Genomic DNA, 16546 nt, shown 5'->3' with positions numbered 1-16546 from the left:
GGGTGTACGTTGCCGCAAAAGAGACGAGTACTGTACCTACTTGGAGGCTTTATTTTCTGTGTGTAATACTTTCCATGCGGCTTCCTGTGATATCTTAATCTTAAAAGATCAAAATAGAGAAACGAAGTGAGTTGGACCTAGTGGGAGGATTCTCTCAGATGCTTCGAGACAAAGCCAGGGAGCTTTAAACTGTAATGGGAACTTACTCCAGGTCTACCTGTGTTTCTCAGTTAATGTAATCTTTTTTAAAGTTACCGTATTCGTGAAACAGTATGGTGATGAGTTCCCCAGTTACTTTGTGTGGGTTGCATTATCCCATAACTTCTTTAAAAGTACCTAGTAGAAAAAAATCTAGCTATTGTCTTGACTTTTGTTAGACCACAGGGATAATTTAGAGCGTTTTTATTTTCAGTGGTCATGAGCTGAGTTTTCTACTAACGTGTCCTTTATGAAAACGTTACTGTGACTTCACCATCTAAAACATCTCTGAACTTTTCAGTTACTCCTCCTTCTTGATAAAAATGGTATTTGAACTAGGTTCACTTCCACAAATAATCACTAAGAGTAATTATTAAATGTTATGGCTTACTAAAATTTTGAGATCATTGAAAATCAGTCTGTTATCTGTTCGTAGGCTATAACATGTTTTGACTTGGTAGCTTCATCTGAAGAGGTAGTGAATGTATTATTTTTTAACATTTAAAGATAATGGTGTAATTTCTATTTCAAAACAAAAAATGCAGGTATGGGCTAATTTTGCCAAAGAAAACACAGCAGTTGCACCCTGTTTTGCAAAAACCATCAGTGTTTGGGAATGATTCTGATGATGATGATGAGGTAAGGGAGCTATATTTTTCTCTTGAATTGTTGGAAATATAAATTTTGTTTTGTTTTTAGTTGGACTTGTGAGTTTGGTGTCTGCTTGCTTTAATTATTTGTCACTACAGTGTATCTTCAGTGTATAATAATTGATAAGATTATCAAAAGGAATGTTTAAGGAAAGAAGCTCCACCCATTTTTTTCTTTATAAATGACAAATGGATAATCTAAAAAACTGTTTTAAACAATTGTAGAGTCTTCTCAGCAACTAATATTGACGTGGAGCCTTAGTAGCTCAGTGGTTAAGAGCTCCGCTGCTAATCAAAAGGTCAGCAGTTCAAATCCACTCGTCCCCCTTGGAAACCCTATGGGGCAGTTTTTCTCTGTCCTGTACAGTCACTATGAATTGGAATCGACTAGACAGCAGTGGGTTTTTTGTTTTTTAATATCGATGTAACAACATATTGGTTACATGAGGATCTCTAAGAACGAACTACTAAAATGTCATCAATTTCGTAGAAATTTTTATTAGAAAAGTAGTTTTCTGATTTCTTAGCTGGGTTCTGAGATGATTGGGTAGCAGTTCTTTATGGAGATACTTTTTTGGTTATCTCTTTGGTGTCTGGTAAGTGTAATTGCTGTTATAATTATGGTAACAAATAAGGTTACCATTGGTGGTATTATGATAATAACATCTGATATGAGCATTTTCTACTTTAGCAGCTGGAACAGTGTTTCCTGTGAAACTCGGTTTATAGCAGCAACGGTGCTTCAGTCATTTTTTTATAGCTCTTAAAATGGAGACCTTTACAGCAGTTAATCTCATAATTTCCTTTGTTCTAGCAGAAAAATAGCTTTCTTTTCAGTTTTTATTAATTATAAAATAGCATAGGTAGATAACTGAACCATTTTGGTACTTTTTTGCTTCTTGTTTTCTTTCTGTTAAAGACATTGGCTCTAAACTCTTCAGACATGGATTGGACTGGACAATGGGTTAGAGAGGGATGCTGGTGAGGAGTGAGCTTCTTGGATCAGGTGGACATTTGAGACTATGTTGGCATCTCCAGCCTGGCGGGGAGATGAGAGGGTGGAGGGGGTTAGAAGCTGGCGAAATGGACTCGAAAAGAGAGAGTGGACGGAGAGAGCGGGCTTATCTCATTAGGGGGAGAGTAATACACCTGAGTGTATAGCAAGGTGTATATGGGTTTTTGTGTGAGAGACTGACTTGATTTGTAAACTTTCACTTAAAGCAGAATAAAAATTACATATATATTTAAAAAAAAGAAATTGGCTCTATATGGCTTACTTTTATTAAATTGGAGTATAATTAACATATAATAAAATTCAGAAGTTTTAAGTGTACAGGTTGATGTCTTAATAATTGTATATATCCTAATCAAGATATAGACTGTTTTCTCTCCCCAGAAAGGTCTTTCATGCCCCTCTGCAGTCAGTCTGCCTTTCCTCAGCTACTCATAGGATTTTCTGTCACCATAGATTAATTTTGCATGTCCTAGAATTTCATATAAAAGAAATCATACAATATGTACTTTTTTATGTCTGACTTCTTTCAGTCAGTATAATGTCAGTGAGAGTCATCCATGCAGTTCTGGAAAACATTTTTCTTAAAATGGATTTTCCCCCTTAACAGTGACTTGTTTTTACCTCATTCTTTCATTTTTATTTCTTCATAAAATTTAAGAATAATTGATTATAACAAAAAGAATCAAGCTTACTAGTTAAATCAGTATTTCTACTCAGCAAACCAGACTCTTTTAAAATAGAATATTGAGGGTATTACTGATTATAGCTCTTACCTTTTTAAATTAATCCCAGATATTTTGTTGTTCAACATAAATATTTAATATGTTTTAAGGGTGTGATTAAGTTTGTAGTTGGAGCCTACGTGGTTTGTTCTGTGCAGAGCCTTTATAAGTCTTTGGGGACTGTAATGATTTTGTAGAATTCCTGCCTCCCACTTGGGAGACCCTGGTTTGATTCCTAGCCAATTTACCTCATACACAGCCACCACCAGTCTGTCAGTGGAGGCTGTGTGTTGTTATGATGCTGAACAGATTTCAGTGGAGCTTCCAGACTTACGCAGTCTAGGAAGAAGGGCCTGGGTTGGACTGCTTCCAAAAATCATCCAGTAAAAACCCTGTGGATTATGGCAATCCAGTCTGCTCCTGAGTGCGGGGATGGCGCAGGACTAGGCAATGTTTTGTTCTATTGTGTGTGGGGTTGCCATGAGTCGGGGACTGACTCTACAGTTTCTAACAGCAGCAGTGATGACCAAGAAATACATTGCTGTTTTCAACTAATTTGTAATTTAGTGGGGAAGATAGACATGTAAACATTAATATAAAGCAGAAAAAAGTTAGGAAAGGAAACTGACATTTCTGAGTATTCTTACATGCCCATTGCTTGTGTATTTTGTTTGATCTTCATAATCCTGAAAGTAAGTGTTATTCCCATTTTACAGATGAGGAAATTGAAGTTCAGAAAGGTTAAGTATCCTTTACATTGCTGGGAGGAGTGTAAAGTGTCATAGCTGCTGTGGAAAACAGTTTGGTTCCTCAAAAAGTTAAGCATACCCCTCCTAGGTGTATATCTAGAAGAATTGAAAGGAGGAACTCAAACAGATACTCAGAGACCTGTATTCGTTACGGCATTATTCACAATATTCAAAGGATGAAAACAACCAAAGTGCCCGTCAACAGATAAATGGATAAACAAAATGTGGTATGTACATACAGTAGAATGTTATGCAGCCATAAAAAAGGAAATTCTGATACATGCTACAACATGGATGAACTTTGAAAACATATGCTAAGTAAAATAATCCAGACACAGAAGGACAAATATTGTATGATTCTACTTATATGAAATATCTAGAGTAGGCAAATTCATAGATACAGAGAGTAGATCAGAGGTTACCAGGGGCTGGAGGGAAGGGAAAATGGGGAATTATTCCTTAATGGGTACAGAGTTTCTGTTTGGGGTGATGATAAACTTTTGGAAATAGTGGTGGTGATTGCACATGGTGAATATAACTAATGCAGCTGAATTGTACACTTAATGATTAACATGGCAAATTTTATGTTATATAAACTTTGCTATAATTAAAGATGAAAAAAAGAAGCATTGAGTAATTTACCCAAGGCCACACAGCTAATGAGTGGCAAACTGGGATTTGAACTCAGGTCTGACTCCAAAACCTATACTCTTTCCCTTCTATCCTGCCTCGTTTTAATAATAGAATTACAAAATGCTAGTGAAATGTAGAACATGAAATGATTCACTTTGCTATAGGGAATTAGAGCAGGAATAGGCGTTCACACAGCCTGCAAGGCTTGTTTGGGTTGAAATGGGTAGAAAGATGGAAGTGGCTATTCTTTCACTTGGGGGATAGACAGCAAGAAATACAGAATGGCATGAAAGTGCAAGGCATTTCTGTGGAATAATGTGACTAGAGAGGAGGATATTTAGGAATAAGCAGTTGCAGATGAGATTGTGACAGAATTCAGGTCAGATTGTGGAGTACCTTGAATGCTATGTATGTATTTCTACTTTAGCAGTGCTGTGATATGAGCACACTTATTTTGGGAAGGTAACTCTTGGGACGCTCAGAAGGACTTTAATGCAGAGAATTGGTTATATAGATGATGGAAGACCTGATAAGTGAAAAAGAGGGTGGCAAAGCAACCCAGTGCTAGCAAGAAGCAAGCAGTTATGAAATGGAGGAACGTGGAGAAGAGATAGGTCCTGGTGGCCAGGAGCCAGGGTCACTTGGCCTATCCAGAATGAGCTGAATCCAAGGAAGAGATTTAGCTTTAGGTAGAGAGAAAGACAGGGAGAGATAACTCTGGCTTCTCCTTTCTCCCTACCTCCAGTATACTGTTGGTGTGTTTCTTTAATGGAATCCAGCCAGAAGTCAACTGACAAGAGAGCGGCAGCTTTGTTCTTGATGAGTAGAATATAAAATTATTCTTCAGTATAATTTGCTTATTTGTTAAAAAAAAAAAATCTGGTGAATTCCAGCTTATTCTTAGTATACAGAGTTAAATTTCTTAAGTTGAGTATGTTACTTAAACATTTGAGGTTTGACTATGTATAAAAATTTTCAAAACTAATTAACAGTTTAAGCAACAACAAAATTATCAGTGCTTTGAAAAATAAAGTGAAAGATATTTCATGGTTCCCTTGCTGAGTAGGCATTTGATACACGTGGAGAGGAGCTGCTATGAAGCAACAGTCTATTTTGTTATTTCCAGCAGTTCAGCAAAAGCCGGTAAGAACCCACGTTTAAGATCTGGATTTCCTTTTAGTGGTCCGGCAGAGGGGGCCCTAGCATGTGAATTCTATTTAGAGTTTAAATGGGAAATTGGGAGTCTAGACTTTTAGTTATTTAAGTAGTTCTTTTTCAAATTGTCAGAACTATTTAGAAATAATTATTCTTTTGTTTAAAGGTAGAAGACGTAGTAAAACTCGATGCCTTTGCGTCGATTCCGACTCATTGCAATAAGGGGTAGGAGTAGGGAGAAAAGTGAGAATGAATGACATGAAGGTTGAGCAGATTTGGTAATGGCAGGGTAGGAATTACAAGAGAAAGAAGAGGATTCAGAGTTTCCAGCCAGATCACATTGGAGACCAATGGAATAGTAGGGAAGTTGGGAAGAACTAGTTTGGGAGGTGAAAGTTTTTATTCCATCTGAGAAGTCTTATTCTTATGCTGCTGTCTGATTATAAGAGTTTGAGTGGTTCTGCTGTCATAATAATGTGTTTATTCCGTTTTTTCCAGTCCATTCTCTCTTTTCCGGTGCCATTGCCACCGCTTTCATTACTCCTATATTGGATTCTTTTAATAACGTCATAGCTAATTTTGTATCTATCTTTCCTCCTCAATTTCATTTCACATACTGTTGTCAGATTGATCTTCCTTCTAATCACTGTTACTCTCTTGCTCGTAAACCTAACTATATTTAAAACCTAAACTGCTTAGTCTGACATGGAAAACTCTATGTTTGGCCTCACACTGTTTCTTAACTATTTTCTCATCTAACTGTTCCTCCACACAGAGTACCCTGTCATGGTTGTAGGTTCTTACAACTTTTGCTTTTCTTTGCACTGGAAGTGTTCTCCCTATCACTGCATGTCCAAATTATAGCCCTCCTTCAAAATCTAGTTCAAAAGCTGAATCATTTGGGGTACCTTTTTTGATTTCCCCACCAGAAACAGTCTCTTCCATTTTAGGATACTTTATGTTTCTTACAACACTTGCTTTTTATACCTTGTTTTATGAATTATTTGCATATATGTCACTGTCCTAGAGTATGAACTCTAAGTTAGAATCAGGACATCTAGGTTGGCTTCCAAGAAATGAGTAGAATTATTTACTCAGGTATTGTAGCTGCCTATAACATGAAGAACCAGATAGTAAATATCTTAGGCTTTGTAGGCTGTACAGTCTCTGTTACAACTACTCAGCTTTGCCCTCATAGCCTAAAAGTGGCCATTAGACAATATGTAAAGAAATATGTTATATAGCTTTGTTTATAAAACAGATGGTAGACCAGATTTCATCCACAGGCTGTAATTTTTGCTAACCTTTGGTCTGTATGATTATTCTTAAAAAATACTGTGATAACCAGCATCTCACAAGTGCTATAAGGTGGTTAGTGATTAAAATAGATGTTCCATGACAGATTAAACATGGAATTTCCTTTTAGATGTTTCTCCATGATGAATGCTTGCTTATTTTGCACTGCATAATGAATTTTCTTTTTAAAGTTGGCAGTTTAAATGCTTATTTGTAGACAATAATACTTGCATGAGACCTGATTTTGCAGTCTAATTAATATGCCTTAAAAAGACATGATGCATACAACCTGAAAATTGTTGCTTTTGGGTAAAAATAAAAAACCTGACCTTTTTAAAAGGGAGTATTTTTAAACTAGATAGCTAAAATTTACAAAATTAATGTTAAGCATGGCAAATACATCAGATAAAGGGTAGATAATAATTATACTTTGAATCACTTAGAAGCCATGATTCTTTTACGAGGTAAGTATTAATTTTCGTAAGATTAAAATACTTTTAAAAAAAGTAAGAAGAAACACTAAAACTGTTGCAGAGAAATGGGTGAAATACATTTATAGACAAGTGTGGAAGAAATAGAAATATCTAATAATAATAATAGTCTTATATTAAAGAAATGTAAATTAAGACAGCAGTGAGCTGCTGTTTTTTACAATAATACTAGCATTTTTTAAAAAAATGATGTGGCAAGGTTTTGGTGAAGTGGACATTTACAAATTTTTGTTTGTTTAAATTGATGCACCTTTCTGGAAAGCAGTTTTGGTATTTGTGTCAGTCTTTTAAGAGTTGAGTATTTTTAGTCCAGTGTATCAGTCAAGAGACAGAAACCGTGACAGTAATCTCCCTTTTAGAATTCTGTCTTGAGAAAATTGTCAGAAATTTATACGAAAGACTTGGAGATACTCAAAAGTATTTATCTCAGGGTTGTTTACGATAGCGATAATCTGGCATCAATCCAACTTTCAACAATAAAAGCATGGGTAAATAAAGTATAGTGCAACGGATGTTGTTGTTGGGGATCGTTGAGTCAGTTCTGACTTATAACAACCCTATGTACAACAGAACTAAACACTGCCCAGTACTGTACCATCCTCACAATTGTTATGTTTGAACCCATTGTTACATCTACTGTGTTTATCCATTTTGTCGAGGGTCTTCCTTTTTTTCGCTGACCCTCTGCTTCACCAAGCATAACGTCCTTCTCCAGGGACTAGTCCCTCCTGATAACATGTCCAAAGTACATGAGACAGAGTCTCAGCATCCTTGCTTCCCAGGAGTGCTCTGGCTGTATTTCTTCCAAAACAGACTTTTTCGTTCTTTTGGCAGTTCATGGTATATTCAGTATTCTGCACCAACACCATAATTTAAAGATGTCAATTCTCCTTTGATCTTCCTCATTCATTGTTCAGCTTTCGCATGTATATGAAGCGATTGAAAACATCATGGCTTGGGTCAGGCGCACCTTAGTCCTCCAAGTGACACCTTTGTTTTGTAACATGTTTTGCAGGAGATTTGCCCAATGCGGTATGTCATTTGATTTCCTGACTGTTGCTTCTGTGGGCATTGATTGCAGATCCAAGTAAAATGAAATGTTTGACAACGTCTATCTTCTGCAGTTATCATGATGTTGTTTATTGTTCCAGTGCATTAGGTATACTACCCAAACCAAGAAAAACCCAAACCCATTTCTGTCCCATCACTTCAGACTCGTAGAGAACCTGTAGAACAGAGTAGAACTGCCCCGTAAAGGCTGTACTCTTTACGGAAGCAGACTGCCACATCTTTTCTTCAGTGGAGCAGCTGGTGGTTTCAAACTGCCGACCTTTCAGTTAGCAGCCAAGCACTTAACTACTGCGCCACCAAGGCTCCTTGGATATACTACAGCTATTAAAATTACCGTGAAATGACATGTAGTGAAAAAACGTGTATGAAATTGTTACAGATAAACACCAAAGGAAAAAATACAGTAAAGAAGACATTTTAGAATATTAATTGTAGTTGTCTTTGGGTAGTAGACTTAGGAGTGGTTATCTTAGTTTTTATATTTTTCCTGGATTTTCCAAGTTTTCAGCAATAGTTTAATGATTGAAGAAAATATTTTTAAAGAAAAACTTGTGGGTGAATTTTAAGGACTACCAGTAGGCTATGTAGCTTCTAAATCATATTAAAATATAAAAGGAAATAACACTTTTCATAGCCTCTTGAATGGTGCACATGATTAAGCACTGGACTGCTAACCAAAATGGTGGTTCAAACCCATCCAAAGGCAACTCAGAAGACATGCCTGGAGACCTGCTCCTGAAAGGTCACAGCCTTGAAAACTCTGTGGAGCAGTTCTACTCTGCACAGATGGGGTTACCGTGAGTTAGAATTGACATGACAGCAACTAACAACAATAACACATTTCATGGGATAGAAGGCATGATAAGAGAAGAGAGTATATTGAAACCATTTAAACGCCTCAAATAAGATAAAATGAAATAAAACACCTCATGGTATTTATTTCCTTGGCTTGGAGGTTTAGGATCATGGTTTCATGGGACATCTCAGTTAATTGGCCTAATAACATGTTTAGTGCTTCTCTTCCACCTCCTACTTCGATGCATAGTGCTTTGGGTCCTAAAAGCGTGCAAGTGGCCATCAGCCACACAATTGGTCTCTATTTCCCTGGAGCAACAGTGGAAGAAGGAGGGTCAGGAATACCAAACCCAACCCAACCCAGTGCTGTTGAGTCGATTCCGAGTTATAGCGACCTTATAGGACAGAGTAGAACTGCCCCGTAGAGTTTCCAAGGAGCTCCTTGTGGATTCGAACTGCCGACCCTTTGGTTAGCAGCCGTAGCACTTAACCATTACACCACCAGGGTTTCTGGAGTCAGAAATAGAAATGGAATGTGTGGCTGATTGCCTCCATGAACAACTGCCTCCTTTGCCATGAGACCAGAACTAGATGGTGCCCAACTACCATTACTAAACATTTTGATCAAAGATTTTATAGAAGAATCCTGATCAAAAGGGGAAAAATGCAGAACAGAATTTCAAATTTTCATGGAATCCAGATTTTCTGGAACTGTTCAGGCCGGTTGAACCCGTTGAAACTGTTACTCTGAGATAATCTTTAAGCTGTAACCCAAAAATATCCCCTGAAGTCTTCTTAAAACCAAACAGTAGTTTAGCTTAACTAGTAAAGAATGTCTGCCTTGAGCACTGTGCTCTTTTAAGAGCAATCTATACGGGATTGATTTGACAACAGCAATTCCGAAGATTAGATAGGAAACTGAGAAGACAATGAGTTTACTTTAGTGGGGGAGGAACAACTTGGAGAAGGAAGGTGAGAATGGTTGCACAGTTCAAAGAGTGTAATCAATGTCAACTGAATTGTACATGTAGAAATTGTTGAATTGGTGTATGTTCAGGTGTGTATATTCTCAACAACAAAACTAAATTCAAAGAAAAAGTAGGGGGTCGGAGATTAGCTTATTGGAAACGGAACAATTAGAATGGAAACAATGAGAATATTGACACAAGGTGAAAAATGTAATCAGTGTCACTAAACAATATGTGTAGAAAATGTTGAACAGGAACCTGTTTTGCTGTGTACACTTCCCCCAAAATACAATAAAATATTATAAAAAAATAATTAGGGTTAAGTACAGCATTGAGGGTTTAGATCTATGACAACTGCAAAAAACATATGGGACATAAGATAAAAAATGAATAAAAAGAAGATAAAATGAGATAAACACGATACAGAATTAAATATGTATGGTTATGCAAAGCTATTCGTACATATATAAGTGGAAAATAAATGAAAACATTTCTTAGATTATGAGTTTTTTTCTTTCAAAATTATTATTTTTGTAAATTTGAAAAATAGTGGGAAATGAGTGTTTATCCCTAAAGTTAAACATGAGCAAGTTACTGGATTACATGATACATTTTCATTGCTTTCACTGTTTCTAATCTTTCTCCACTTTAATTCAAATCTTTAAAGACATTTTCTTGAAAATTAAAGTAGCCTTCTTAGGTCTGTTTTACCTAATAAAAAGCTAATCTTATTTTAGTTAGAAGCTTGTTTGGCTTGGCAATGGTAAGAAAAAGTTAAAATTTTAATCCATCTGAATATTATAGTACATCCGAATCAATAAAATGTTTCAGTTGTGGCTTTTTATCAGTTATAATCAGATAATTTCCTATTTCTCTGGACATAGTCTGGTTATAGTTCAAATAAAATGACAGTTTTATATAAACATGGCAAACCCTATTGTGAAAATATCAGTAAATTTAGTTTCTTTTAATGTTGGCTAGGAATTTTTGAACTCATGCTATTCAGATGAATTCCTAGCAAATTCATGATACTGAATATGTCTAACAGCAATACAAGCAGTGAGGGATTTAAAGTAATTGTTCAGTTTTAAAAAAATTTGTCTCTCAATCTGCTGTCCAGAAGTGAAACAAGTGAAAAGGCTAGAGGAGAGAACAGGATGGAACTAAATGATAGAATTGTGTTGGAATTGGGCAGGAGAATTCTATTCTCCTTGTTTTATTCCACAATAGGATAAAAGCATTACAGAAGTAACTAAGAGAACAACTGGTTATGAAGGTAGAATGAGGTAGGAATTCTTGTTCTTTTCTAGGAAGAGAAATGTGATATTAATCATAGGTTGTCTTAGACATGTAAAGTTACTTTGTGAATCTCTGTTTAAACCTATGTGTTTTTGGCCAAGTTTACTTACTTTGGCACATGGGCAGATTCTTTTTTAAAAAGTCATTTTTTGTTGTGAAATATAATACACAGGCAGATACTTTGGAGTCTTTTGCCCACTTAATAACTGTTTATACTATCATTAATCCTTTTTGTTTGTTTCTCAGTGTGTTTATTAAATAATACAAGCCATACAAATAGAAATCATTTTATGTCATTTCTAAAAATATATTTTTATATATTTTTAAGATCCTGTTGTAGTGAAACACAAGAATTTGCCTAATAAACACAATGAAAAATTATTCTACAAAGATACTTTTTTAAATTAGCAAATTCTGAATGTTAATAAAACAAAAAAAAAAACTGTTGTCATCAAGTATATTCCAACTCATAGCGACCCTATAGGTCAGAGTAGAACTGCCCCATAGGATTTCCAAGGAACAGCTAGTGGATTTGAACTACTGACCTTTGGATTAGTAGCCAAGCTCTTAACCACCATGCCACCTGGGCTCCAAAATAGTAATAGTTGATTTATAAATTCATTATTTAGTGAGAGTGGAAAATGTGCCGAGATGTTTCATACCTGTGTGAGAAAGGAAAAAAAAAGTACCAGGAAGCTCTGATATTGTCTGAAGGCCAAAGGGCTGGGGTGATCAGATATAAGAAGTACGAAATCAGCTGTGATAAGAAACTTGTAATACTATCCCACAAAATAAATTGAGGAATATGGAGGAGAGAAAAAAAAGTATGTTGTTTAATTATAAATTAGATTAAGAATGAAAAAACAAAACAATATTCACATTTTAGGAAATAGTTAATAAGAACATACATGTATTTTACTTATAAGCCTTGATTTTTAAAAAAAAATTCTATTTTAGGTAAAATTTTATAGAGCAAATTAGTTGCCCATTCAACAAATTGTACTAAGTGTTCCATCACAGTGGAACACTGCACAGTGGTTAAGAGCTTGACTACTAACCAAAAGGTTGACAGTTTGAATCCACCAGCCGCTCTTTGGAAACCCTGTAGGGCGGTTCTGCTCTATCCTATAGGGTGGCTATGAGTTGGAATTAACTTGACAGCAGTGGGTTTTGATTTTGGTCCTGCCTTCTAATGTTTACTTCTGGTAAATGTCCTTTTGGTCTCGTGTAATTGTTCTATGGAGTATGTTCTTTTCAGGTGTTATTGTTTATTTTAGAAGCCTATTACTTGACTGGAAGGTGGTTTCTGGGAATGGCTGTAGTATACTATCATTAATTCTGAAATCTTACATCTTATGATGAGTCACTCGGGAAACATATTGATGTTTTCCAGGCATTGTTGAAGATACTGGAATTAAAAAACAAATTGGGTATGAGTCCTCCCTTTTAGGAATCCCACACTAGTTGGAAAGACACAGGTAGCTATTATAGAGTATGGTGATTTATTCGTCTGTGTGGCATGTAGTTGAGACATGAACAAATTGCTATGAGAGAAATGAAGAAAAGATTAGTAAGTTTGTCAGCTAAAAGAGTGATAAAAGTGTTTTATTAGGGAGAATAAAGAGCATGTGCAAGGGCTGGGATCCTGAAGGATAAGGTGTGCTTGGGGGAAATGGAGATGTTTGATTTATTGGTAAGTAGATTGTATGGGCTAATGGAGGGACTAGAGGATAGACCACAATAGGAAGATGATGGTGTCAGAGTAATCAGCCGAAGAGAGGCTATCGAAATATTATCCAGGTGAAAGTATGAGGAATCCAGACTAAAGTGGAGGCGTTAGAGCTGGAGAAGCGAGATTAGATTTGAAAGATATTAAACAGGATTACAGAAATTGGGTGACTGACTGGGATTGAGACTAGAAAGAGTAAGGAGTATTGAGGATGATTCCTGTACAAAATAACTTGGGAGACTGAATGCATGGTAGTGCATTGATCATGGCTGAAAACGTAGATGGGAGATTAAATTTGATGTGAAGCATTTGTTTGTAGAGTGTTTATTCTAACAAAGAAGTATGTGCAAAGGCACAGGGGCATGAAGGAGCAAAGAAACTAAAACATAGTGTTTTGTGACCATGGTGCAGGGAGTTGTGTTGGGGGAGCGTTGGGTGATGAAAATGGATAAGCAGGTAGAGACGTAGATAAAAAGTAGGTAGACTTAGATCATACCATGCTAAAGAACTTTATCCTGTGTGGTAATGGTAGGGTCAAGAGCCCTGGTGGCACAGTGGTTAAGCGCTTGGCTGCTAACCCAAAGATCTGCATTGTTCAAACCAACCAGCCACTTGATGAAGAAAGATGTGGCAATCTGCTTTCGCAAAGATTACCGCTTTGGAAACCCTGTGAAGCAGTTCTCTGTCCTATAAAGGGAGGTATGAGTCGGAATTGACTTCAAGGCACCGGTTTAGGGTTTTTTTTTGTTTTGTTTTGTAGCAGGGTAGGGACGTCATCACATGCTTCTCTGATTACCTGTGAAGGATGAATTAGAGATATATGAGGCGGGGGGTAAGAAGACTAGTTAGGTAATTAGAGGTAAGATTTAATTAAGTTTTTTTGGAACACAGCCAGGCTTATTTGTTATGTATTATCTGTGGCAGTTTTTGTGGTACAGTGGTAGAGCTGGGAAGTTGAGACAGACCGTAGGCCTGCAAAACCTAAAATATTTACTATCTTGCCCTTTACAGAAAAAGTTTGCCGAACCCTTCCCTAGAGACACTGAGTTGAGTATCAGTAGCATATGTGGTAAATGAAATCATAGATATGCATAAGATCACCCAAAATGTATGGAATGAAAAGTGGATCAAAGATGGAAATCTGGGAAGAAAACACCAACATTTAAGATTAAGAGACTGGGAGAAGAGGAGTGAGTATTCAGAGGAGCTTTGGGCTGATGATTGAAGAGGAAGGATGAAGGAGGTCGTATTCTGGAAGCCTGAATAAGACATAATTTCAAGTAGTGTACATAAGAGTTTGAAACCTGTAAAAAGTGCATCATAGTGAATATTAAAAATGGGCCATTTAGTGACCTTTGAGATAATAAATTCAATAGATTGGGGGGGGCTTTAGAAAGTAGGTATAGTGGGTGTAGAATACTTTTTTAGAATGTTTGTAGGTGAAGGAAAAGAGGGAGAGGTAGGTGGAGAGATTTTTTTTGTTGTTCGTAGGTTGGACATGAAAGAAGGAATTAGAAGAGAGATTATCTTAGGGTTCTCTAGAGAAACAGAACCAGTGATATATATGGATGGAGGGGGTTGATTTATTTCAAGGGATTGGCTCATGTGATTGTGTGGGGGCTGGCAAGTCCAAAATCCATAGGTCAAGCAGCAACCTAGAGACTTCTGCAGTCTTACGTCCCAAGGTCTGTAGGTCAGGCAACAGAAAGAGTGCAGAGTGAGGGGGTGGGGGAGTGCATTCTGCCAAAATATAGTGTGAAGGCAGAACAGATCCTAGGGAAACTCACCTTTCAACTAATTGTGTCACGTTAGATTGCTTTATGGAAGGTGATTGCAGTACATTGTGGAACAGGAACTAGTCTAGTGTTTGGCCAAACCACTTGGAACAGTAGTCTAGCCAAGTTGATAAATAAAATTAGCCATCACGGAGAAAGAAGAGAGAAGGGATAATTGAAGAAATTAGATGGGAATTGGAGTTACTGCATGGAGAAGAGAAATACGATCTCAGAGACAAGGAGAAACACATTCATTCACTTGTTGAACATCTGACAGCTAATGTTCTTTGTTGTTAGTTGCCATCAAGTTGATTCCGACTCATGGTAACCCCATGTGTGCAGAGTAGAATTGCTCTATAGGGTTTTCAAGGCTGTCATCTTGGAAGCAGTTCTAGTGGCCTGTCTTCTGACCTGCCTCTTGGTGGGTCCGAACTGCCAACATTTCGTCTAGTAGTTGAGCACTTAACCGTTTGCACCACTCTGGGACTCCAAAAACTAGTTCTGATTCATGTGTGTCAGAGTAGAACTGTGCTCCATAGGGTTTTCTGTGGCTGATTTTTTGAAGGTAGATTGTCAAGCCTTTCCACTGAGGTTCCTCTAGGCACTGGCAATACAGTTGTGAACATGCCAAGTATGGTCTCTGCCATTATAGAGCTTAGTATTCTAAAGGAGGAGACAGGCATGAAATAACTAATAATGAATCAGTTATTTAATAGCAGTTGTGACAAACGCCAGCTTTATTGCTACAGCCTCCTAACTGATCTTGCTTGCATCTGTGCCCTACCTACACACCCTGCCTCCACTCCAGCCTATTTTTGGTCAGTCCAACTAAAGTTTTGTTAATTTTGTTGATCTTTTCAAAGAACCAACTTTTGGTTTTGTTAATTTTCTTTTTCTATTTCAGCCCTTTATTATTTTCTTCCTGCTTTGAGTTTAGCATGCTCTTCTTTTCATAGTTTCTTAAAGTAGAAGCTTAGGTTACTGATTTGAGATCATTCTTTTTAAAGATACCTCAGTTTATAGCTATAAATTTCCCTATAAGTACTTCAGCTGGATCCCATTTTGGTGTATTGTGTGTTTGTGTTTGTATTTTCTATCCCTTGTGATTTCTTCTTTGACTTATTGATTATTTAGGATTGTGTTGTTTGATTTCCAAATATTTGATGAGTTTCCCAGATTTCCTTCTATTATTGATACCTGATTTCATTCCATTGTGGTCAGAAAACATACTTTGTGGATTTCACTCCTTTTAAATTTATTGAGACTTGTTTTAAAAGGCCTAATGTATGCTAGTCTAGAGCATACATTCTCTAGTCTAGAGAATTTTCCATGTGCTCTTGACAAGAATGTATCTTCTGTTGGTGGAGTATTTTAGATACCTGTTAGGTCTAACTGAAGGAGCCCTGGTAGTGCAGTGGTTTAAGTGCTCACTGCTAACTGAAACGTTGGTGATTCAAACCCATCCAGCAGTTCTGAGGGAGAAAAACCTGGCGATCCGCTTCCATAAAGATAACAGCCTAGGAAACCCTATGGGGCGTTTCTGCTCTGTCACACGGAGTTACCATGAGTCAGAATCAGCTCAGTGACAGACAATAACAGCAGGTCTAGTTGGTCTGTAGTGTTGTTCAAGTCTTCTGTTTCCTTATTGATTTTCTGCCTAGTTTCTTCTATTTATTATTGAATGTGAGGTATTGAAGCCACCAGCTATTACTGTTGAATTGTCTGTTTTTGTCTTTAATTCCGTCAGTTTTTGGGTCATCTATTTTGAAACCCTATAGTTAGATGCATAGATGTTTGTAATTGTTATATGTTCCCGTTGGATTGAACCTTTTGTCGTTATAAAATGTTCTTTGTTTCTAGTAACAATTTTTGTCTTAAAATCTACTTTGATATTAAGATAACTACTCCAGCTCTTTGGTTGCTGTTTGTCTGGTATATCTTTTTTCATCCTTTTACTTTTGAATCTGAAGTATGCCTCTTATAGACGGCATAGTTGGATT

General features: G+C 36.7%; 1 protein-coding gene across 1 annotated transcript in view; it reads left to right on the top strand.

Annotated features, from left to right (window-relative positions):
* The window catches only part of NSRP1 (nuclear speckle splicing regulatory protein 1), a 43318-nt gene that overhangs the window by 553 nt on the left and 26219 nt on the right, over nucleotides 1-16546 (top strand). Inside the window, exon 2 of the mRNA XM_049859764.1 lies at nucleotides 744-837. Within this exon, the coding sequence (XP_049715721.1) occupies nucleotides 744-837 (94 nt within the window). The remainder of the gene's footprint in view (nucleotides 1-743; nucleotides 838-16546) is intronic.

This window comes from Elephas maximus, chromosome 19 (assembly GCF_024166365.1).
Source record: "Elephas maximus indicus isolate mEleMax1 chromosome 19, mEleMax1 primary haplotype, whole genome shotgun sequence".
Taxonomy (NCBI): domain Eukaryota; kingdom Metazoa; phylum Chordata; class Mammalia; order Proboscidea; family Elephantidae; genus Elephas; species Elephas maximus.
This window is presented reverse-complemented; position numbering and strand designations above follow the sequence as displayed.